Genomic DNA, 25,997 nt, shown 5'->3' with positions numbered 1-25,997 from the left:
AATGTGGTAACTAAAGCCATCGTGCAAGCAGTCTCAATACTTGGGAGACTGAGCCAGGAGATTGCTTTGAGTTCAAGGCCAGCCTGGTTCTACATAGTGAGACCCTGTTCACAGAGGTATTGGAAAGGGAAGGAAGGATGAAGGGATCAGAGAATAGACAATGACAGATCACAGAAGATACTTAACTAAGGGATATGTTGCCATTAGTTAGGGTTTCTAGTGCTATGATTGTGATTAAAAACCATGACCAAAAGCAACCCAGAAAGGGTTTATTTCACCTTATAGTTCCACAGTACTGTCTATCACTCAGGGAACCTGGAGGGCAAGAGCCGAGGCAGAGGCCATGGAGGAATGCTGCGTACTGGCCTGCTTGATCTTGGATTGCTCAGCTTGATACCTGCCATCCAGGGCCACCTGCTGTGGGAGGGGATGGCTGGTAGCCCCTTCCACAGTGATCTGGGCCCTCTCACATATGACCAATCAAGATAGTGTAACAGGCTTGCCTGCCTGCCAGTCTGGTTGAGCATTTTCTCAATTGAGTTGTCTTCTTCCCAAATGACTCTAGCCAGCACAGTGTAGGATGTTCTGTAGGGTTCCATTGGAACACTGACAATTTTGAGAGCACTGGAGTAGAATCAGCAATATATAATGTAAGAAAGAAATATATCCCAAGAAGAAAAATAATTTCTCTCCCCAAGTAAGCTAGTAAATTCTAGGGCAGACACTAGCATAGTATCCTCTCATTTGATTCAGTTTTAGCACTGACCACCTAGACATTGTATCAGATTCCCAAGGCTTCCACCTCTTCCCTTTCAGATGCTGGCTTCAAGCCCTAGGTTGTTCTCTTTGCACTTCTGAACAACTGGCTATTACTTTTTTTTCACAATCCTTCTGTAGTTCAATTTGCTAGACCCTTTCAGGATTTAGGTAAATAGATTTACTGCTTTGTTCAAAATGATATTACCAGTGACAACAGATGGAGAGATGAGCTGAGGGCAAGGTTTATGGGGAAATGTGCAGAGCTTCCAAGTCATCTCCCAACATATTGCCTTCTAGGAACTGCCATGTAGCTGTCCAAAAGCTCCTTGAAGTCTACCCTCTGTGTGTGTGTGTGTGTGTGTGTGTGTGTGTGTGTGTGTGTGTGTGTGTGTGTGTGTGTGTATTGCAGTAAGTGTGATAAAGTGTGAATAGCCAAATAGCATGTAGGCTCCTTTGGAAAACAAGCAAGACTGCTGGTCTTTTCACATTCTTCCCAGATGTGATACAAGACCCATTTGGAAAAGTTATCTTCACATGTGGTCTGCCAAAACACATTTTCATACAAGTGTCTGTGATCTAGGTTAGGAAAGAGCTCAGTTTCTATTGCTTACTTTGAAGAGAAAAGGTAAGAAGCAAACTGAGTACACAAGGGGAGTTTTGCTCTCTGAGGCCTACATTGTGCTAGGAACTCAGATTAGGAATGGAGCTCAGTGCCTAGGATGGCCTAGGATCAAAGACAAGCACACAAAAATACCAAAAAGTATGTTTATTATTTTAGAAGTTTAGAAAATATAGGCATTGTGGAAATTAGCCAGAAATCATGGATGAAAAACAGTGTGGGTATTAAAATCATATCACAATACGGATGCTGGATCAGCAACACGGGTAAAGCTGAGATAGAAAGGAAAGAAGGAAATGAGGTCAGAGGGGAAGTGAACCTCCAAGTCATATGTTGTTCGCAGGCCTTTTCTCTGAAGATGGGGAGCAGGGTCTGGACAGAGTGTTGGCATCTTGAAATTTACTGCAGGAGTAGTAACATAGCTAAATGAAAATGCAGTGGGTGATGTTGCAAAGCACTGGCAAGGGTGTCAACACCTAGCTGAAGGTGTCTTCTCTGGAGTACTGCCCTGTCAGAAGGAGAGTAGTTCCAAGATGCTGAAGTTATATGTGACTTAGTCTCTGTCTCTCTCTCTCTCTCTTTTTTTTTTTTTTTTTTTTTTCCATTTAGCTAAGGCTAATAGACTGGGGCTTAGCTGAATTTTACCATCCTGGTCAAGAATATAATGTCCGAGTTGCTTCCCGATACTTCAAAGGTCCAGAGCTACTTGTAGATTATCAGGTAAGAAGAGAATGGCAAGAACGGTGTTGTTCCTGTGCTTATTTTGCAGAAATGTCAGTTTGTGCTTTGAGTAGTAAGCCATTTACCATATTCATAGCTGTCCTTTTTAAGGTAAAATGTAACAAATATATGAGCTATCTTGTGTAACATGTTTTGTTTATGTGTAGTAATGTTAAATTATGTTTCTGAAATTACCAAAGAAAACCAGAAGATGCCAAATAAGAGGTTCTCTTGATCCGGAAGGCATGTTGTACCTAACTTGTAATCCATCTTTTAGGAGATAGAGGCAGAAGGATCAGTTCAATCAAGGCTAGCCTAGACTACATGAGACACTCTCTTTTACAAAGAAGGAAAAGTCTCCTGCACATCTCCTAAATTTAGCCTCAAATATAAAGAATCCCACCCCCATACACATGTATCATCCCATCCCATATCACTCACACACACACTCTGATTTCCTTGGTCTTGGAAGGGTGAATGAAGCAAGAAAATTGCCACAAGACTGAGATCTGCCTCAGGCTATAGTATAAGACCCTATCCCCAAAATGGGGAGAAACGGCAGGTGGGAGAGTTGGTTCAGAAGTTAAGAGCACTTGGGGCTGGAGAGATGATGGTTCAGAGTTTGAGAATACAGGCTGGCTGAGCAGTGATGGCACATGCCTTTAGTCCCAGCATTTGGGAGGCAGAGACAGGAGGATCTCTGTGAGTTCAAGGCCAGCCTGGTCTACAGAGTAAGTTCCAGGACAGGCTCCAAAGCTACACAGAGAAACCCTGCCTCGGGGGAGGAAAAAAAAAAAAAAACAAAAAAACAGGCTGTTCTTCCAGAGGTCCTGATTTTAATTACCAGCAAGTACATGGTGGCTCACAACTGTCATTATAGATCTGGTGCCCTCTTCTGTCATGCAGGCATACATGCAGGGAGAACACTGTATACATAATAAGTAAATTAGTCTAAAAAAAAAAAAAAAGAAGAAGAAGAGTACTTGTAGAGGAGCTGGTGCAGTTCCTAGCACCCACGTGGTAGCTCCCAACAATTGGTTACTTTCTCTGCAAAAACTGGTACATAGGCAATACATATACATTTACCCAGGCAAAACTTGGATAAACATACAACTGAAATCTTTTAAAGCCCGATAGTGGTGGAAAACACCTTTAATCCCAGCATTCAGGAGTCAGAGGCAGGTGGATCTCTGTAAGTTCAAGACAAGCCTGGTCTATGAAGCTGTTACACAGAGAAACCCTGTGTCCAAAAACAAAATCTTTAAAAAAATTTTTTGGATTTATTTAATTTTATATGTATGAGTTTTTTGCTCAGTTGTATGTCATAAGTATCACATTTGTGCCTATTACCTGTGGAGGTCAGAAGAGGGCATTGGATTCCCTGAAACGAGTTTTACAGGTCTTTATGAGCTGCTATTTGGTTCTTGAATTCTAACCTGGCTCCTCTGGAAGAGCAGTCAGTGTTCCTAACCAGTGAGCTGTCTCTCCAGCCCCCAAATAAGTCTTTTTTTAAATGGGGGAAAAAAGATTTACCTAGTATTTTAGAACCCTTCAGGAGACACTTTCCGAACCCATTCTTTATATGTTATCAGTGCCTTTGAGTTTCAGGTTCTGCCTGCCCTAAGTTCCATCTCTAGAATTCTAAAGAATATATCCTCACCAGGTGTGAAGGCATGTTATGCCTCTTAATCACAGCACTCAGGAGGCAGAAGCAGACATCTTCGTGAGTTCAAGTACAGTCTGGATGAGTCAGGATAGCCATGGCTATGCAGTAGTACCCTGTCTCAAGAAGGAGTTAACTGGGTTGAGTAGGCCTTCTCCCCTCTGAAGGGGATCCTTGAGTTTCTTCACATAGTAAAATTGCAGATTTTCTTATGTAAGTGAAGAAAGCAATTCAAAGTAGTATGGCAATTTGTTTTAAAACTGGGTTGAGGAGCTGAGGTGTCTCAGATGTTAAGAGCACATATTGTTCTTGTGGAAGACTCAAGTTAGGTACATAGCCACCTGTAACTTCAGCTCTAGGGAATCCAGTGCCCTTAATGAGTGAGAGGTACTTTCACTCATGTGCACATATACTCAACTCACCCCCTACTCTGTACACAAATACGTATAATTAAAATTAGGTTTCTTGGGAGAAATAAAACTGGATTGAAAGATTGAAAATGAACCCTAATAATAAACAAATTGCCTAGCATGCCCAAGGCTCAAGGTTCAATCCCCAGTACTAAAAACCAACAAAAAACAATAGCTTGGTAAAAGAAGCCATTAAAAAGACTGAAAAGGGCTGGGCATGGTGGTGCTCGCCTTTAATGCCAGCATTCGGGAGGCAGAGGCCAGCGGAGCTCTGTGAGTTTGAGGCCAGCCTGGTCTCCAGAGCGAGTGCCAGGATAGGCTCCAAAGCTACACAGAGAAACCCTGTCTCGAAAAACAAAACAAAACAAAAAAACTGAAAAGGGGTATATGAATGTGCTATTGGTTTTACAAAGTGAATTTTTTAAATTCTTTTTTAAATTTTGTATCTGGAAGTGACAAGCCTTGGAATTTGTGTGATAACAATGTTTTCTTTAATACAGATGTATGATTATAGTTTGGATATGTGGAGCTTGGGTTGTATGCTGGCAAGTATGATCTTCCGGAAGGAGCCATTTTTCCATGGACATGACAATTATGATCAGGTGATTGCATGTTGTTCCCATTAAGGAAATGTACTGACCTAGTATAAAGATGGCCATATCTGCAAACTCATAAGAAACTTCAGTGGGTCTGGGCTACAGAGTGAGCTCAAAGCCAGCCTGGGCTACAGCGTAAGCTCCAAGCCAGCCTGAGCTACAATGTTCAAAAATTAAAGATCTAAGCCGGGCATTGGTGGCACATGCCTTTAATCCCAGCACTTGGGAGGCAGAGTCAGGTGGATCTCTGTGAGTTCGAGGCCAGCCTGGTCTCCAGAACGAGTTCCAGGATAGGCTCCAAAGCTACACAGAGAAACCCTGTCTTGAAAAACCAAAAAAAAAATAAAATAAAATAAAGACCTATCCAGATGTGGTTTTGCATTCCTTTAGTCCTAGAACCTAGGAGATAAGGGCATATGAGCATGTGGGTCCTGAGTCCTTGTGTCATTGTGCCCCTTCCTCCCCCCATAACTCATACCTTTAATCCTAGCACTCAGGAGGAAGAGGCAGCAGATCTCTTTGAGTTAAAGGCCAGCTTGGTTTACACAGCAAGGACAGTAATAGCTACATAGAGTGAACCTGTCTTAAAAATTAAAAAAAGAAAAAAATGTTTGGTTCTCTCTCTTATTTTTTCTTCTTCTTCTTTTTTTTTTTTTTTTTTTTTTTTTGGTGTGTGTAAAGTACTGGTGCCCCATACCACTACCACCCCAACCTCACCTCCACAGTATCTGAGAATTCTCTACTTGTTCACTAGTTCTCAGAGCAGCCCAATTTATTAATCTTTACACATCAGAATCACACACCAGTCTTTATAAAGTGTGCGTGTAAAGTGCTCTGTAAAACATTGGACAGGTGCTGGAGAGGTAGCTTAGTGGCTTAGAGAGTTTGCTGCTCTAGCAAATCTGGCAGATGACCTGGGTACAGTTTTTAGCACCCACATCATTTAGCTCACAGCCATCTGTGATTCCAGTTCTGGGTGATCTGATCTCTTCTGGCTGGCCTCCATGAGCACAGCACAGTTGTGATGCACTACATACATAAAAAGATTGCTTTTTTTTTCTATGTGGTGGGCATTAGATACTTTTCAAAAAATGAGGTGGTACATGTCTTTAATCTCAGTACTCAGGAAGGAAGCAGTGTGAGTTAGGAGGACAGCCTGGTCTACAAAGACAGTTCCAAGACAACCAAGGCTGTTACACAGAAAAGAACAAAAAAGGCTAGAGAAATGAGCCAATGGTTAAGACGACTTGTTAACCTTGCAAAGGACCTGGGTTCAGTTTCCAGCGCTCACATGATGGCTCACAACCATTTATAACTCCACTTCCAGATGATCTAACTCCCTCTGTGGGCTCTAGGCATGCATGTGGTACATAGACATATGTGTAGACAAAACACCCATACACATAAAATAAAATGGATCTCTTTTAGAAGAGAGAAAAAGAAATACTTTCTTCCATGTGTCAGCTTATATTTAATAGTTCTCTAATCATTTTCTCCATATAAATTGAGTTTAGTTGTGTGTGTGTGTGTGTATATATATATATATACACAACAGAAATGTAGATGGAACCAAGAGAACTAGAGATGATAACAGGAAAGTATCAATGCCTAGTTTCCTTTGGACACAGTAAACTTTTTGTTTTGTTTGAGACAGGGTATCTCTGTGTAGCCCTGGCTGGCCTGGAAGTCAGATCCTCCTGCCTCTGCCCATAGAGTGCTAGGAATAAAGATGTGTGTTAGTATATTATGCCACTCAGCATAATAGACAGACTTTTTTTTTTGTTTGGTTTGTTTTTAAGATACCCACCGAGAAGTTCAAGTCTGCAGCTTTGTGTCAATTGCCATACAGAACTGAAGGGATGGGAGGGGGAAAAGGAATACCTTCAACTAGCTTATTTTCTGTCTATAGGTAAATCCAGCAGTAAAGCAATTGACTATAGTAATTTAAATACAGAAGTGTGACAATTTCCAGAAGAAGACACATCATTGTTTGAGTTGTGATGAGGAAAAAAAGCTTATCAGGGGGACTTTCAAGGAGAGGAAAAAAAAAAAAAACAGGCAAAGTAGTTGGCTTTTTTAAACATTTTCACATTGGGTTGACTTAGGGATTCTATAGAAACTACCCCTGCTACACACCAAATTTGAATTAAACATTAAGGGGGTAATACTCACTTGTCCATATCAGTACCTTTTATTTAATTTTATGTAATTCACTTACTATTTGTTACTGACTTGATCATATAATATGCTTGTGTGCATTTTGTTTTCTTCTGTGTTAGTTGGTGAGGATAGCCAAGGTTCTGGGAACAGAAGATTTATATGACTATATTGACAAGTACAACATTGAATTAGATCCACGTTTCAACGATATTTTAGGCAGGTAAGTCTCACACACACAAAATCTGTGTGTGGTTTGGACTTTTGTATCCTGGAACTCTTTGCTCAAAGTGTAAGTTGTCTGGTCTGGTGCTTCAGGATGCTATTTGAGCACACTTGATAACATCAGATTGAATGGCTATCTGTCTTAATTCACATAGAAAAGTCTTAAGTGTGAAGATTACAGTCAGAAGATTCCTGTGAAGGAAATTTAAGTAAATGTAAGATCTAAGTAGAAGAACGCAGTTGGGTCAAGCATTAAAGTCTCTTCTGATGTGGTTTTTGTCTTAAATGGCAGCACTTTCTAAACAAAGAAATAGACTGATTTGCTGACAGCTACCTGGCTCTGCTAAGACAGAATAGGAATGCACTGGCCCCTCATATGAGGACATAGATGTATAAGCAAAGGCAAAAATGTATAAATAACAAAGATGTATTTATCTGCCAAATGGCAGGCTTGGCCAAGAATGAAGATGGGGGAAGAATACTGGCTAGCTCAGCCACCTGACTGCTTCACAAGTACATTAACAACCTAAAAATCGCCTAAAGTGTGTTTCTTCAAAAGGGGGAAGACTCAGGTTTCTCCTTGGTGCAACACTGTCATTTCCAGTTGCCAGTTACTAGTTACCTTCTATCTGTGGGTGTTATCCTCCTGTAGTATTAAGTAGTGCCTTAAGACTGTTCTTTGGATTTTATCCCTCTTTCCTTTGTGTTGCTTCTGCACCCTGTGACCCATTTCTCATTTCTAATTTTGCCTTATAGACACTCTCGTAAGCGATGGGAACGTTTTGTCCACAGTGAAAACCAGCACCTTGTTAGCCCTGAGGCCTTGGATTTTCTGGACAAGCTCCTGCGATATGACCACCAGTCGAGGCTCACTGCAAGAGAGGCCATGGAGCATCCTTACTTCTGTGAGTCCAGTTGTGTAGCCCAGCAGACTATATGAGGCAAAGGAGAATTTATGTTGTAAACAACGTTCTAAGTGTTATAGATCAGATCTGGAATCTAGCTCCTATTCGTCTGTCAAAAAGTTAGTTCATTCATTCTGAGCCTTGTTTTCTTCAGCTAAGGGGCACTGATAGCAGTTGCCAGGCAGAATTATTGGGAAGAGGGCTGGGGATATCTCGGTGTGGTGAAGCCTTCAGTTTAATCCACAGTGCTACCAAAAAAGGTACATGATAATGCTTTAATGAAATTTCACTGTCTACCAGACATGTGGTGGTTCATGCCAATATCCCTATATTTGGGAGACCTAGACAGAAGGTTCACCACAAGTTCCAAGTCAGATTAGGCCACATAGTAAATTTCAAGCCAGCCAGGCTGGGTTATAAAGTAAGGATCTATATTTTAAAAAAAAAATTGTTGCAAAAATCTTTTTCTATAGACATTTATTTTCCTACTAATTCCCAGTGGTTGGTTTGACCTAGTTGAATAAAATAGGCCTTGACCTGTTCCATCTCTACTAATCATTTGTTGGAGAGAATCAGTAGGGTTTACAAGTTAAGGTTTATTAATGTAGAGCCAGCTATGCTTTTGTGAATGCAATGATAGTCCCACACCATGCTGTTTGTTTCAACATTGGGTTGTTCCCTGAATAACAGTACAATGATTTCCCAATTTGTCTAGTACTCTGTTGCCCAGTCCCTTATAACTAAAACACATAGGCTGATTTGGTATGAATAATAAAGTCTGTGCTTCCATCACTAACCCACACAGGTTATTCCCACTCAGTCTCCTGCTTTGGACCAATTCCCTGATAATAAATTATTATCTTGGCTAGGTTAGATTGTATTATCTCCATTAAACATTCACTTAACCTTAACTCTATAATAGATATTTACTTATCTTCCGGACATTATACTCAGACTTGTTTTTTAGCCACAGTTCTACAGGCCATGTGTTGATTATGCACTATTTATTTGATTCATGGTGAAGGTATTTGCCACTTTATGTTCTAGGAGTGATACAGAGTATAAATGAAAGGTAAATATTGAGGATAGCTACTCTTATTTCTCCCCAACTAGTTTAGTACATCAAGCAGAACAGAACCTAACTTTACTATCTGTTTTCTAGACACTGTTGTGAAGGACCAGGCTAGAATGAGTTCATCCAACATGCCAGGGGGCAGTACACCTGTCAGCAGCGCCACTATGATGTCAGGTTGGTGATTGGTAACTTATCTTTTTAGAAAATTTAGAAGGAAGTTACTATTCTTAGTTTCGGGTCCCTCTATGTATTTCTTGTGTACCTTTTCTTCTGTGTAAAATGGTGGGCATGGGTAGGTGTGAGAACATTGACATGCATTGTGTGGAAGCCAGAGGTCAGCCTCAGAGGTGGTTGTTAGGGAGTCATCACTTTGTTATTAAGAGTGTGCTTTTGGTTCATGTATTTTGAGATAGGCTTTCACTGTGTAGCTCAAGCTGGCCTTGAACTTGTGATCTTCCCGCTTCACTTTGTTATTAAGAGTATGCTTACCTGAGTATGTACATGTGCACCACGCACGACACAGGCTTTTTCTCTCTAGGATCCACCAATTAGGTTAGGCCAACTGCCCAGACAGCCCCAGGGATCTTATTCCCCCTCTCTAATCCTAGGTTTACTCCTTTACAAAGCTTTTTACATGGGTGCCAAGGCTCAATAATTGGTCAGTGGGTATATATAATCTGTTCTGCTGAATACTCTGAAAGTAGTTTTAGTGACACTGTCTTGAATAGGATATCAACAGCGTCTTCCCTTCAAAGCCCTAGTATCCCTACAGAAAATCTCTCGCAGAGACTTGAATTCCCAACAAATCATGAAAAACAGAGATTTGTGTATGTTTGTTTGTTGGAATTGCTATTTTGCGTAGTTCAAAGATACTTTTCACTATGTGTTCCTTTAAATCTTGTATTTTTTGAACCATGTACAAAAATCTCCCATATTCATGGTTTTACTTATGATCCAAAAATATAATTTGTCTTGAATCTATCAAGATAAAACATTCATATAACTTTTGTTAAGAGTTTTTTGCTAAACTGTTCTATAACTGTGCTTAGTTTTTAAACTAATCTTTATTATACATATATGTATTTAGAAAACACATATCCATGGTTTCAGATACCCTGGGGCCTTAGAACACATCTCCCACTGATAGGGGGTGGTCTTGTATTTGGAGAGAGAGATGGGTAATTGAGGGCAAGCTGATATGTAATTGTGATAAAAATGGAGAAGAAACCAAATGGAAATAGATTCCAAATCTGTTCCAAAACTATGATTCCAAATCATACTGTACAGTCAAGAATTTGCCTTTCTCTATTAAGTGACCATTAGTTGACAGTTAGTTGGCTGAAGTCCTGTGCTGTTCAGTATGGTAGAAACTGCCCACACAGCTATTTAATGAAAACTGAGTAAAAGTAGTATTGAGTCCCCAGTCCTTGTAGCCACATTCCAAATATGTGCTCACCACCTGTAGCCCAAGGTCACCCTGTGAGAAGGTGGGATGCAGAACAGAGAGAGAGCTTCTAGACAGGCTGCAGATGGTATTTATACATAATTGTCAGTTAGCTGCCTGCTAAATTCATTGATTAGGACTTGTTTTAGCTTGGATTTGTACAGATTAAACTTTGAAATTTGCAAGAAAGGAAGAAAGAAAAGAAAAGAAAAGAAAAGAAAAATGTGGCCAAGAGAAGTCATGAAGAAAGAATTTTCTTTGTGTTAACTTTTGGAGAAGTCTTATGGAAAGTTTGTTGGCTATGACTGGTGTGCTTTGTGTCTGTGGCTTATTGTTGGCTCTTCTTGCAGGGATTTCTTCAGTGCCAACCCCTTCACCTCTTGGACCTCTGGCAGGCTCACCAGTGATTGCTGCTGCCAACTCCCTTGGGATGCCTGTTCCAGCTGCCGCTGGTGCCCAACAGTAATGACCCCCATCCATCTCCTGATGCCTAAGCAGAGGTGGGGAAGTCCACCCTCTCCTTGATGCAGCTTGCGCCTGTTGGGAGGGGTGAGAACACTTCAGAAGCACCGTGTCTGAACCGTTGCTTGTGGATTTAGTAGTTGAGTCAAAAAAAATTATAATAGGCTGATTTTCTTTTTTCTTTTTTTTTTTTTAACTTGAACTTTTCATAACTCAGGGGATTCCCTGAAAAATTACCTGCAGGTGGAATATTTCATGGACAAAATTTTTTCTCCCCTTCCAAATTCAGTTCATCACCACTAAAGATCAAAGATAAACTGGCCTCAGTCCCAGCTGCTGTGTTTGGGGGGGTCTCTTCCCCTCTCCACATTGCTCTCCCCACATTACTACACTCTTGGGGGTTGGATCTTATGCTCTCCTCCAGAGATTATAAAATGTAGCTTATCAAAGGAGGTGGGAAGAAGAAAGGTAGGGAGGACCCAGTCCATGCTCCACACTGTTCTGCTGGTCACTTCATCACCTTTCTCCAGGACTGCGTCCATGGGTTATTCCAGCTCTGGTGGCGGTGGATCTGTCTTAGTTACATCAAGATGTTAAAAGTCTACCCGACTTGCAGACAGATCCTTAAGCTTTTCTGAATGAATCATGTCTTACTGACCTAACCCTAAATCATTTTAATTTTAGTTTAGTTTAAATCGGTGATACTTTCCCTCCTTGACTCCTGCTTTGTTCTTTCCCTTTTCATCTCCTGACATACTGTGCTTCAGACCTGGTAGGAAAGGGAAGGCAAAATCTTTTTCAGTTTTCTTTGACTTGGCCATTTTGAAGTCAGTTAGTTACTGGGCATAATTTATTGCTTTTTAAAAAAGAAATACTGTCCATATAAGTTTCATGCTAGCACTCTTAAGAGCTAACGGGTGATGTGGCCACACTGGGTTCATTTTAAGCTTTGTACTTTTTTCTCCTCCTACCGTCCCCTTTCTTTATATGCCATCTAGTGAGGAGACCTGCTCTCAGAGTTGTAATTGTGTCTGAGAGGCAGGAGCAGAGCCACTGTCTGCAGTGAACCAGAAATGGTAGACCTGTAATTGTGGGAAACTATCAGTTCTCTTGTTATGGCCCTGCCATCCCTTGCTGTGTGTATATATATAATACTTTGTCCTTCATATGTGAAAGATCCAGTGTTGGAATTCTTTGGTGTAAATAAACGTTTGGTTTTATTTATCAAGGTTAGATTTAAGTTCCCTGTGTAAAGTTCTCGCTGGGTGGGTGTCTCACATTCAAACCTGAGGGGACTACAGCCCATACCATGGAGACTTCCCAAGGCCCTCATTTTTATACTCCCCTCGTTCGACCCATGGTACTGGGCAGGGCAGGGCAGAGAGGCCTTAAAAAAAAAAAAAGCACCACAAGCCAAAGCGTCTCTGGGGATTAAGGATCCTTTGCCATAAAACTCATTCTGTGTCTCAGCATTGCAGGGATTGGGGATAGGATAAGTCGCCAGTTTGTGTGTTTGTGTGTGTGTTTAAAGTGGACTTTCCACTGTAATCCAGCCACCTAAGTTTATCAGGTGCTTCACTGAGGAAGCCTAGTTTTTTAAGCACAATAGCAAACCATCAGCTCTGTATTTTCTCCTCTTGTTTCATTACAGTAGCTGCCTGTGGGGACTAGGAAAAAAATCTTCCAACATATTTTAGGGCCTAAAGTCTTAGTTCCCCATTCTCCTATCTTTATAGATTCATAAGCCTTTCTCACATGGCATCATAGATAAAACATAATTGTTTGGGGAGTTGAATTTAATTAACTTACCTAACTTTGTAACCCATCTTGGCTTTAGTAACTTTATCAAGGTGGTGGCTTTAGCGAATGTAATGATAAAGTAGAGGACGCTAATGCCTTTCTTAACCTTTCTCAACCATAGGGACAGCTAAAACGAAAACTTTCTGACTGCAGAGTGATTTTTCTTATTTTTGGCCACTTGCAGTGACTATTTATTGTACTTGATTCTTGTATGCCCTAGTGTGCTGTGAGGGTTACCATGATGGGTTTGTGCAGAGCCGAAAGCACCAGGTGTGCTAGAGATGCAGTTTATGATTATGTTTGCACTGGATCGTGATTTGAACAAGACACTTAGATGGATGAATTCTTTCTTTTGAGGTGGAAAGGAAGGTTGTAGATCAGGACTCCCTACCCTACTTACAGCTCAGAAGTCCAGGTGTGTCTGAGGCTGGTGTGGATAGCTGCAGATGGCTGGGCCTCCTCACTCATCACACCTGGTACAAGAGCTGATAGTGAATGCAGAGGACTCTGAGAGCCTTTTAAAATAAGTAGAAATTTAAAAGAAACAGGGAGTCACTGCAGAAATGTGGAGAGTTTTAAAAGACCTGAATGGGGGAGGGGGTAGGGAGGGTCAGGGTTTACAGAGTAACAACTTCTGTGTTGTAAATTACCTCATCTGTACACCTTGTATTGGGACACTATTTCTCAGCACTTCCTGTGTCTGCATTGCTTAGATGGTGGGAAATGGATGCCAACATGAAAGGGCTGTGTTGGCAGTTACTCTGAAAGTTTTTGGCTTTGTTTTGAAGTGTCCCCTTCCCCCCTTTAAAATCAGAATTCCCCCTCTTTGATTTATTGGTTGTAATTGTATTGTAATTGGTATGACTAAGACATAACTGTGCTGGGAAGAAGTTGTGCCATGAAGGTCTTTAATTTTTTTTTAATAAAAACATTTAAATAAATGAAATGTCCCTGCAGCCTGAGCAATATACTTCTCCAACCGACACCGTGTGTAATAAAGGATGGCTTAGTTTTCATGTGTTTTGAACTTAATACTGGGTTGGTGGAGAGGTTAGGTGGGAGAAATTGATATTGGTGGAAGAACTCTCAAGACTTGAGAGTTTTGGCATTTAAATACAGTGGAAGGGAGCATAATGGTTCTATTTCATTCATGTCCCTGTTACACATGTAATTACTAGGCACATCAAATAACTTCTGTTAGACAGGGCCACTATTCTTGGGGATGCAGTGAGAATGTATTTATGTCAGGTGTCTGGCACTTACCTTATTCTCTGGTTAGTCCTTGGTGTTCTTGTCAGCAGTTCGCAGTTCAATTTGGAAGAGGCCCTTCCCTCTTCAGGACCTCTATGTGTTTTAAGGAAGGAGAAACTACATGAGTTGTCTGAGGCCTTGCTCATTTCTAACACTGTTGTTTTTTTTTTTTTGTTTTTTGTTTTTTTTTTTGTTTTTTTTTTGGTTTTTCGAGACAGGGTTTCTCTGTGTAGCTTTGGAGACTGTCCTGGCACTCGCTCTGGAGACCAGGCTGGCCTCTGCCTCCCAAGTGTGCTGGGATTAAGGGCGAGTGCCACCTGAAATTTATTTATTTATTTATTTATTTATTTATTTATTTATTTATTTATTTATTGAACTTTAAGTGGTACTTAATTTAAAAAGGCCTGTGGAAACTTGTTTCAGGGGGAACAATATTGATGAATTGTGTTATAATCCCTGTGGACAGTCAGCCTTGAAGGTAGCCCAGGTATGGGGGCCTGTTTGCACTTAGAGACCTAGGCTCTGTGTGTGTGTGCGCGTATGTGCGTGTGCTCGAGTGCTGGTGAACTTGTGGTGCGAGCATACTAGTCAGCTTAAACAAACACAAGCTGCCATAAAGGGCTGGTAACGTGTGAAACAGGTAACTGACCTATCAGTACCAGTTGAGTCAAAGTTCTCACAAACAGAGCAGAACCCATTTGCTTCTCACTTTAATCACAGTTGTAAGAACTAGAGAATGCTGGTATCCCAAATTTCTTCTCCTTTGCCTTAAATGTCCACTATACAGGATTTTACAGCTCCAACTTCTTGGAGTTGAGACTGTTTTGGATTGATAAGCTAGGTTTATATATAAGAAACTATCATGTAATATAATTAGAATTGATCATTTGAGCAGATCCTGAAAAATGTAGTTTGCTTGTCACTCTGTACAAATCCCCCCCTCCCCCACAGAAGGTGGTTACAGGCCCTTGCCTACCTTCCTGCTGCTATGTTTCTCCTTAGTGTTGTAGTTCTAAGGAATGTCCTGGTTGTGGATGCTGTGTGCTAGAGGCTGTCTGACTTCTAGAACCATTTCTCTCTTTGTTTTTTCAAGACAGGGTTTCTCTGTGTTACAGTCCTGGCTGTCCTGAAACTCACTTTATAGACCAAGGGGGCCTTGAACTCAGAGATCTGCCTACCTCTGTGTTCTGAGTACTGATATTAAAGGCGTGCACCACAACACCCAGCCTAGAACCATTTCTAGGTTGAGGAAAAAGTTAAATTAACCATAAGATTTGGGATGACACTTCTTCCTCAGAAATCGGGTCTTAAAACTTGGATCCTCATGTCCCACCCATGTAATGTTTCTTCCCCTTGCTTCTACTGTTGCCTTTCTTTCTCTTGCCATTTGAACCTTCTTTGTATTATTTTCTTGATATAATTGTCCTTCCCACATACACGTCAGCTCCCTGGCGACCTTGTTTGTCTTACTAAAACCCTTTTTCTAAAATGTAGGCCATTGTCTCAGGATTGAAGAGGGCTGAATGGAATAACATAGTGCTTACTAAATGATTGGTTCCGTGCTCCCATTACCATCCTCCCTCCCCTCCACACATGCAAAAACATGGAAATATCATGACGACCTTGTCCACGGGTTTATAGTTATAAGCCACTGGCCAGATTGAATCAGTACAATAAGAAAATGTTTATTTAATGAGTACTAGTGAATGTGTAGATGAGACTAAGCAAAAGATTTAAACACAGAAATTTGGTTTTGGTTTTTTGAGGCAGGGTCTCTACTTCTGTCTGTCTGGAACTGTTATGTTGATCGGGCTGGCCTTGAACAGTTCTACCTTCTGCCTGAGTGCTAGGATTTCCAGCTGATATTCTTTTTTTAACATCTGTATATAATAATATAAAATGCAAACTGTTCTCCAAATAAGATGGGTACATAGAGTGTATCACCAGGTGTTCTGGAGCCCATCTTAATGTAAACAAATATTGTAGACTTTTTAGCCTTTCTATGATGCTGTGATAAATTTAACCACTTCCAAGAAGCGACCTAGCAGAATTGCAGGTGCAATTTAAACAGAGTTCTCTCTGGCTCTGTGAGTTGGGGATAAGTTATTTAATCTCTCTGAATCTTCGCAAGTAATTTATTATTGTTAGACATTACCAATGCGTACTAAGGTGTAAAGAAAGCTGTAAAGATCCAGAGAAGGGCAGCCACCCAAGTTGAGTCTTCATTACACATGGGAATGGGGCCCCTGTTTATCCTCCCTGGTCATAACCACTTCCTGTCTTAGACGTCCCAATACTTTCTTCATCTAGAAGTCAGAAGTAAAAATACCTTATATGTTCAGATTAGATGTTAAGTGTGAACCAAAGCTTTCGGCTGTAGTAGTCTTAAAGCATATGGTGGCTTCTTTACTGTAGTTGTGCATTTATGTACAACAAGGCATCTGTGGGAAGGCTGTAGGTCTGTGCATCTGAAAAACTGAGTTTTCAGAAGGTAGAAGCAACATCTTCACTAGAAAAGGAAAAGTATCCGTTACTTTTTCTGATCAGTTACAGCTTTCTGATTTTCCCAAAGCCTAGTGCCATCTTTTGCTGTTCCTCCCACTCTTCCCCTTGGCATTCTGTCCCTCTAGCCATAGTAGCATTCTTTTTGACCACCATGAACTAACCCTGCCCTGGGCCCTCCACATAGGCTCTTCCAGAATGGCTAGTCCATTTCTTACAGGAGTAACTGCAGGGATTGAGGATTTCTCAGCCAGCAGCATTTTTGCTTCCTTAACTTTGACCAGAATTGTCTTGGCTCTTCTAAGGAAAAGAAGGTGAGAAGGGAACCATAGTAGCTTCCTAAACCGCTCTGATTCTCAGCCATACATAAAATACTTGTAGCAGAAACCTGGAAAGTGGGTGTTAAACTTCTCATGAAAAGGCCTAATGGTGTCTCATGTAGTCAGTCCTGGTTGGCCTACATACTCTTATGTAGCTGGGGTGTCTTTGAACTCATGATCTTCCTGCTTCTACCTCCCAGGTACTTGTAGATGGACTTTTCTTTCTGTCTGCCAGTTCCCAAATAACCAACACAGAGACTTAGTATTAATTGTAAATGTTCAGCCAATAGCTCAGGCTTGTTACTAGCTAAGTCTTACATTTTAAATTAACTCGTTTATATCAATCTACATTCTGCTTCATGGCGTTAGCTCTCTTTCATCTTGAACCTCCTGTTTCCTTTCCATGTCTGGCTGGTGATCCCTGAGTCCACCCTTCTTTCCAGTGTCCTTAGTCTAGTTCTCCTGCCTAATTTTATCCCGTCCAGCTGTTGGCCAGTCAGCTTCTTTATGAAATCAATCATAGCAACATATATTCACATTAATGCTGGTATTAATCCCCTTGCCTTGCTCTTCACATCCCATTCTGTATATTCATGCACATGCCTTTCCCTGCTCCCCAGCAGGGGTTCATCTTTCTCTCCTGCTTTGACTGTCTTCCCAAACTTTATATAATTTAAAACATTTATTTTTGCTTATTTTTTGAGATAAGCCTCACACTAAGCTCAGGTTGGCCTGGAACTTAATATGCTTCTCACGCAGACCTTGAACTTGCCTGTAATCTTTTCTCAACTTCCCAGTGCTGAATTTACACGTGTGTGCTGGGCCTGAGTTTATTTCTATAGGAGATGTCATTCAACAAATGTGTTGGTGTTCGTGAGCCTGGGCCTATCCTAAACAGAGATGAGATTTAAGCTGTATAAACATATCAAAATAGGAAATTGAGAATCAAGGTTATATATGTGGAATAATTCCAGCTGGTCTGTTTTTTAATTTCCTAGAAAATACTGGGGGTTATAGCTCAGTATTGAAGTTTATCATGGTTGTCTCTCTAGCACTGTAATAAAAGTTATCAATTGATTAATTACATATGAAAATTAAGGATTTCCAGTCAACATCGTAGAAGGAACTAATTTGTGTAGGTGCTCACTTATTACTCCAAATGCATAGATACCACAATTTTCTTTAAAATAGAAGGCCACTTTTCAAAGGAAGTTAGAATTTACACTGAAGAATAAGTACATATTGAAAACTAGATACAAATGAGCCTCAGAGGATAGGAGCTAGTGTTGGCAGAGAAAGAGATAGAAACTGAAACAGTCCCTTATGCTTGTAGCGGCTGCCTCTAGGGAAACATCTGGAGAAAACAAGGTATTAACTATAATTGCCTCTGGAAAATGGGGTTACAGTAGCACAGGAAACCCTACTGGAAAAAGGCCCTGAACTGTAAGGATCAGAAGTATTCCTTCCTGGCTTCTGTTTCCTAATCGGCGTATACAGCTTTGCTTTCAAGGCGTCCCTGAGCCCCTTTCTGAATTGTCATATCGAACCTTCTTTCTTTTGTTTTTGCTCTGCTTTAGTCTTCCATCCACATAGATTTGCAGGACAATTGGTCTAGACTAGGTACAGCCAAGCAGCTGTGCTTCAGGTTTAGCCTCTGCTGGATTGGGCATCGCCATTTGGATCAGATTCACATTTGTTCCAGGTGGTTCCTTCTGAGTCACATGCTGAAAGTAGCTGCCCGGACATGTTATCCATGGTGGACTGCCGAAGCACAGAGGCCAGATGAAGTCACACAGGTATGTGCCACCTTGTTGGCCACAAGTCGTCAAGCCCATCATCGGTGAGACAAGGACATACACCTCATGTTTAGAGTACTGTTGGAAGTAATATGGCAAAGGAAATGATACATAGTTTTATAAGACAGTGAAGAATTAAGACCAACAGAAACTGAAGGCTGTTTAACCACTGATCATTGAGGAGTGAGCATTGTGGGTAATTTTAAACGTTTGAAGTACCCTAAATCATACGTAAGTTCCACCTATAGTAATCCCTTTGTATCCATGAAGGATTGGTTCTAGAACCCCCTACACACACCAGAATCTACCTAACCTTGAGTTCCTTCTGTAAAATGGCCTGTAGTTAATCTCATACATTTCCCACATACTTGTAAATCACCTGTGTATAATGTCTGAATACAATGTAAATGTTATGTGCATAGTTACTGTACTCTTATTTAGGGGAAATGACAAAAGTTGTCCATGTTCAATCAGAACTAATACTTTTCTTTCAGGAGATTTTCAATTCTTGGTTGAGTGGGTATAAAACTCACAGTCACAGAGGACCATTATATATGTATTTATATAGCACAAGAGAACTCCTTGTGCTTTTTGTTTAAAAAAAAAATGTTTGTTTTTAATTATGTGTGGGTATGTGCACATAAACGTGGGTGCCTACAGAGGCATTGGGTCCTCTTGAGCTGGTGCTGCAGGGGGTTGTGAGCCACCCAATGTGGGTACTAAAAATAAACTCAGGTCCTCTAGAAGAGCAGTATGAGAGCTCTTTGACTATTGCAACATCTCCAGCCTTGTGTGTTTGTTTTTTGACAGGGTTTTAGCCCTTGCAGCAATCCTGCATCGGCCTACTAAGTGCAAGGATTACAAGTGTGAGCCTCCACACCTGACATAATTCTTGTTTTCCAACAATTGAAATCAGTTCCAAGTTTGAGGCTTCCTGACCAGAGCAACATGAAGTCCTCCTGCACAGAGAGCTTCTGCAGTCTAGGAGTGTTGTGTTTGGGGAAAGTGTTTACAGGTGTTCTCACTTTGTAATTATTAGTTAAGCAGTACATTATGATTGGGGAAATTGTAAGGGGTTCATATGTTTAAAGGTTTTAAAAATAAAATGGGAAAACCAAAAGAAATCCAAAAATGAACCAACTCTTAAGAGAATGGGGAGAGGTTAACATAAATCCATCACCGGGTCAGCTGTGAGGAGAATTTGCAGCCGTTATGGGACTGTGAAGACTGGTCTGACCAAAATTAGAATGTCACAGTAAAGAAGTAGTGATGGAAGTGTGGGTGTATTAGCATCTGTAACAGGATAAGCAATTTAGAAGCACTCAACACTTTTTATGAGAAGCAAATAATAACTAAAATTGAAAAATCAACAATTAGTTCTCTATGCATGTTGTTTTGATATTTTTATTGTTAACATAGTAGAACTATGTACTTGTAACAGGTATTGCTCTGGTTTAAACATATATTAAATTTTAATAAATGGATATTTATTTTGAATACATTGTTTTCCACCATTTCAACTGCCAAATTTCTTGTGCAGGCAGGCCACCATCCTGATACCTCAGTTATCACACTAACACTCTTTTATGCCATTCTCTCAATTCCAGATTTTTCCTAAATTTTCCAGTCAAAGAACTCATTCAGAAACATGTCTTTTGATTCTTGCTTCAAAGCTTATCAAAGTTTCCCAATTGCAGGCCATTTCTACTATCTCCCAATATATCCCCCTTCTTGTAGACAGTGCCCCACTTGAGGGGGCGGTGGATGACCAGCTTTCTTTTCTGGGATTTGTGAATGACAGGTAGGCATATGAAGAGAAGTCTTATGGAGAGCAGAGTCAAAGGTAGAGAGAGACAAGCATTATACAGAAGCAGAGATAGCCAGTGATTGACTGCTGATGTGAATACAGCTGAAATTGGTCCCTGGCCTTGCAAGGGTTATCCCTCTGTTGATGTTTTCACTACAATCACACCAAAAGCAGTGTGTCTCCTTAAAGTCTGTTAGATGGGAGCCGCAGCTAATGTGAGAGAGAAGGTCACTATCCTTTGTCTCCTACCACACAACAGCTCAAAATTGGAAGGTAGAGTACCAACTACTCAACTGGAAGAAAACAAAGCCACCCCTCAGTAGGGACAGAAATGCATACTGGGTCCAAAATTCCAGCTACAGAGAGGTGGCCTCAGGACAGTGCTCTACAAATGAGCATTGAATGGTATGTGCTAATAGCAATACTGGGGACAAGGGCATAGAAAGCCCGTAAGGAAAATGCCAACAGAAGACAAGCACAGCAAGACAAAAATTACTGCACTCTAAGTCACTAATATCAGAAGAATTTGAAGCTTGTGCATGGAATTTGACCTCCGAAACCATGAACTGACCTGGCCCAATTCAACTCCTGCACTAAAAACCTAGCAGAAGCAAAGGCATGCCTAATTCCATACCTAAAAACACATTTCTTTGAGTTTCTGCTGTCCTATGTGAGAAACCAAACTCCTCCACCCCACTCCCCACCCCCGAGGCAGGGTTTCTCTGTGGCTTTGGAGGCCGTCGGGAACTAGCTCTTATAGACCAGACTTGTCTTGAACTCACAGAGATCCCCCTGCCTCTGCCTCCTGAGTGCTGGGATTAAAGGCGTGCGCTGCCACCACCCGGCTGAGATACCAAACTTACACTTGCACTTTTTAGACAATGAAGTAGCGCACTTCTGAGAAGCAGCCTTCCACAGTTACACTATGATGTCACCTGCTGAAGCGGTAACTAACAAGGGGTGATATGATCAAGGAATTAAAAATCAACATGCAAGATCAAAGACGTAGAAACTGGTTGGGAGTGTAACTCAAAGGACTCAAGGTTTACCTGGAGACAGGTAAAGGCACAGCTGTTAACAAAATTGAGTCCCTTTCCCAAGGCTCAGGGTGGAAAGAGAACCAGTTCCACCCACTGTCTGACATGCATACCCACAAATAAATAGAATTATCAGTTTCAATAAGTTTAAAAAAAGAAAAAATGGGGGCATTGAGATTGTCCAGTCTTTAATGTGCAAGGCTAGTAGCCAAAGTTTATCCCCTGGATCCACATGGAGGGAGCAGTGAACCAACTTTACAAATTGTCATCTGACCTCTATATGCATGTGTCCACTCACCCTATACACAGTTAGCAAGCCAGATGTGGTGGCACATCCCTTTAACTCCAGCAATTGGGAGGCAGGGACAGGCGAGACAGGGATACAAAATAAGGCCGTCTCAATAAATACATACTAGGGGTTGAAAAGATGGCTCAGTGATTAAGAGCACATTTACTGCTCCTGCAGAGGACCGGGTTAGTTCCCAGCACCCATGTGGCAGGTCACAACCTCCAGTTCGATGGCATCAGAGACCCTATTCTGGCGTGTGAAGACTCCTGTATACATGTGGTACATATAAGCATGCATGCAGGCAAATACCACAAAGGAAAAAACTATAAAACGTTAAAGAAGTTTATACATAGATGCCACTAGGTGGAGCACATTTAAATTGGTGAGATGCATTTCTTTTAGTTTAGTACATGATGGCAAGTGCTTTTACCCACTGAACCATCATCCTCAACCCTCCTTCCTGAATCTTAAGAATCCTGCCTCCAGGAGGGAATGTTCCACTTTGGAGGAAATAGCTATGCAACAGCCAGTCACTGTGAACAGCTACTCCTAGACATTTTCTTGTTTTACAGTGGTGGAGAACTGGCTTTAACCTCAAAATGACCACAAAGTTAGACCTTCCAGTTAGAGTACTAGAGGGAGGAATCACTCATCACCACTGAAGGCAGGAATCCAGGATCAGCTGGCTCACTGACCAGCACAGTCATAAATACTATGACCCAAATTGCCTGAACAGGTTATTCCCAAGCGGGATGATCTCATTCTCTGAATTTCCAAGTGGGATGACTTAATTCTCTGTAAGTACAAAGCATCTTTTATCCTTGGTGGTGATTTAGAATAAGATAAGTTGTGCTGAACTCCCAGTGTTAGTATTTCTTTGCAGTAGGGATACTCAAATCTAGGGCCTTCATATGCTTTAGCACTGAGCTACATCTCCAGCCCTTGGATGTTAATGTCCTTGCATTATGGAACCTACATAAATGAAATACTTTAGATTCTTAGGAAGTTTTGTAAGGTTTTAGGGCTAGAGATGTAGCTCAGTTGGTACTGTTCTTGCCTAGCATGCATGTAGGTAATCCTGAGTTTTAAGTCCTAGCACCCCTTAAACTGGGCATGGTAGCAATGCTTGTAACTCCAGCACTCAGGAAGATCAGAAGTTCAAAGTCATCTTAAGTTAAGAAAATGATTAGTTCAAGGCCAACATGTCTCCAAATTTAAGTAAAGCAGGCGGAGGAATGGCTCGGTGGGCACTTGAGTTGGATTTGATTCCCAGGACTCATGTTATGGAAGGAGAGAAGCAACTCCCAAAAGTTGTCCTCTGGCCTCCACACACTCTTTATGGCATTCCTGTGCTCCTCCCCACTAAATAAATATATGTAATAAGTATTTTGAGCATGAATATTTTGCTTGCATGTATGTATGTGAACCACATGCATACCTGGAGTCCAGAAGAGAGCAGCAGATCCTCTGGAACTGGTGTTAGACAGTTAGGAGCCACATGTAGACGCTGGGAATTGAATCCTCTGCAAAAGCAACAGGTAAGTACTCTAAAACTGCTGACCCTTTTCTACACACAAACACACACAAATATTATTTATTTGACAGTTAAACCATGTGGCTCTGGCTGACCTAGAAACCAGAGATCTACTTGCCTCTACTTTGAGAGTGTTGGGATTAAAGGATTGTGACACCAAGCCTGACCATTAACAGGTTATACTTGTGTTTCAGTGATAAATATGTATTTAAATAATTTAGACTTGTGATTTTTAAGTTGTAACCTTAAATTTGTTAACACATTTAAAAGACTTACTGAAGGCTCTGAACAGAGCTCAGTAGAAGAGCACTTGCCTAGCTTGGCCCTGAATTCATCCTCCACACACAAAAGAAGTAAATAAATAACCAACATCATTCCCTTTTGGCCAAAACCTATCTTTAGTGATTCAACAAATTAACAAACACAAAAGGACAACTGATACATGGTCTCTAGGACCTTTAGAAAACATTGGAATGGGTCCTGTTCAAAAAAGAATGGCTCCAAAATGTCACCATTACAAAACTGGGTGAGTCTACAGTGTTGCCTGTTGACATTGTTGCAGACAACAAATATTTGCTGAGAGAATTGGTGTGTCTATTGAGTGTCTTAAGCATTCTAGAGCTCTAAAGTGGGTGAAGGAAATGATTAGATAAAGGACACTGAATAGAAAGGAACCTGTTCAGCTGCCTGGCCAATCCATTTCACCCAAGAAACCCACTTTGTGGAAACACAAAGAACCTGAGCTGCTGGATCACAGCCCCTGAGAATTAATTCATGGCTTAATAAATGTAGAAAAATAAAAGGCCTCCAGACCTAAAATGTTCTTACAAGTGCACAGAAGTATATGGTGTCTTGGCTCCAAAAGAAACATTTCTTGGTTTTTTTTTGTTTTGTTTTGTTTTTAATGTTTACTTTTTGGGGGGATGGGGTGTTTCAAGACAGGGTTTCTCTGTGTAGCTTTGGAGCCTATCCTAGCACTCGCTCTGGAGACCAGACTGGCCTCGAACTCACAGAGATCCGCCTGCCTCTGCCTTCAGAGTGCTGGGATTAAAGGTATGCACCACCAACGCCTGGCTAGATTTACTTTCTTTTAAATTAGGTAGCTAGGTGGTGGTGGTGCACATCTTTAATCCCACTCGGGAAGCAGAGGCAGGTGGATCTCTGTAAATTTGAGGCCAACCTGGTCTACAGAGTGAGTTCCAGGACAGCCAGGGCAGTGACACAGAGAAACCCTGTCTCAAAAAAGAAAAAAATATATATATGTCTCTGGGGGGGGGTGGTGTATGAAGTGTTAATCTAATTAATATTAATAAAGAATCAGGAGTCAAATACTGTGGGGGGAGATCTGAAAGATCAGAGAACTTGGAGCAGCTTCCAGTTGCTTCTTACCTGTCTCCTTCCTCCATCCCCAAAAGGCTGAGATCCTCTCTCCACCCCATCCTTATCACTTCCTGTCTCCAACTCTCGAGTCTTGGATTAAAGGCATGAGCAACCACCTCCCAGCTTCTGTGGTTAATGGGTGACTAGTTTCACCCTCTGATCTCCAGGCAATCTTTATTTGTCAGAACAAAAACAAAATATCAGACAACATGGATATGTACAAGTGCATGTACCTTAGGAGACCAGGAGAGGGAATTGGAGCCTTGGAGCTGGAGGACTGGGTTAGGAATCATTCCATCTGGGTGCTGAGAACCACACTTGGGTTCTCTGCAAGAGCAGTCAGTATGTGCTCTTAGCTGTTTAGCTGTCTCACCAGCAACTTTCAAAACAAATGTGCCCCACTTCACTTTTTTTTTTTTTTTCTTGCTGAAGAGAGATGGGGCGTGGTTTAAAGTGTGAAGCAAAGATAGTCTGTTTAGGGAAAAAGCCTCATGACTCAGTACAAGTGCTTTTTATATTTACAGTAATTACAGGTGAGGATAGAGCTTATGGAGTGCTTCACTAATGTGCACAAAACCCTTAGGCTGGATTCTCAGCATGAAAGAACTGATAGTGCACTCCAGAAGTGGATGCAGGAGGCTCGAAGGTTCAAGGTCATCCTTAGCAACATAGCAAACTGAGATTAGCCTTGACCACAGGAGATCCTGTATATGTAAATACAATTTTAAAATCACACAAAACAAGCAAGCAACAAAGGAAAAAAATGGGTTTGAAAGGCTTTGTCAGAAAATCAGGACACTTAAAAGTTTTTTCATCGGCAGAACACTATTAAACTCAGTCTGGGTCTCATGTGCTAGACCATAGCATAGAAAAAGGAATTATTGAATTTACAAATAATGTTTCAAATGTTCACATAATTTTAATTAATTGAGTTTATTAATGGGATCAAGGAAATTATTATAACCTGTGAGATTAGGAATGACATTTAATTTTTTTTAATTTCAGTCGGTTGAAATTAAGAATTAAAATTGGGTGTTATGTTTATTAAGTATTAATTTAAAGAATCAAAATAACTTCATAGAAATCTCTTTTGCTCAAGAAAATTCCCCAGGAGACCTGTGTGTGTGTGTGTGTGTGTGCGCGCGCGTGCGAGAGAGAGAGAGAGAGAGAGAGAGACAGAGAGAGAGAGAGAGAGAGGAGAATCCTTATATGTGTGTGTGATTGAATGAAAACAGGACAACCTCAG

General features: G+C 41.0%; 1 protein-coding gene and 1 long non-coding RNA gene across 2 annotated transcripts in view; one reads left to right on the top strand and one right to left on the bottom strand.

The window, feature by feature from the left end:
• The window catches only part of Csnk2a1 (casein kinase 2 alpha 1), a 46,365-nt gene extending 32,580 nt beyond the window's left edge, over positions 1-13,785 (top strand). Inside the window, 7 exon segments of the mRNA XM_035446845.1 lie at positions 1,988-2,098; positions 4,672-4,773; positions 7,047-7,147; positions 7,906-8,054; positions 9,217-9,303; positions 10,924-10,994; positions 10,996-13,785. Coding sequence (XP_035302736.1) covers positions 1,988-2,098; positions 4,672-4,773; positions 7,047-7,147; positions 7,906-8,054; positions 9,217-9,303; positions 10,924-10,994; positions 10,996-11,067 — 693 coding nt within the window. The 3' untranslated portion in view covers positions 11,068-13,785.
• A 1,965-nt stretch (positions 13,786-15,750) lies between these two features.
• On the bottom strand, positions 15,751-24,961 carry LOC103161106. The gene is made up of 3 exons (XR_003486482.2): positions 24,761-24,961; positions 23,276-23,360; positions 15,751-18,782 (listed from the first exon to the last, which is right to left on the bottom strand). It is a non-coding gene; the product is annotated as an uncharacterized LOC103161106 (long non-coding RNA).
• Between the last annotated feature and the right edge of the window lie 1,036 nt (positions 24,962-25,997).

This window comes from Cricetulus griseus, chromosome 6, assembly GCF_003668045.3.
Source record: "Cricetulus griseus strain 17A/GY chromosome 6, alternate assembly CriGri-PICRH-1.0, whole genome shotgun sequence".
In the NCBI taxonomy this organism is placed as follows: domain Eukaryota; kingdom Metazoa; phylum Chordata; class Mammalia; order Rodentia; family Cricetidae; genus Cricetulus; species Cricetulus griseus.
This window is presented reverse-complemented; position numbering and strand designations above follow the sequence as displayed.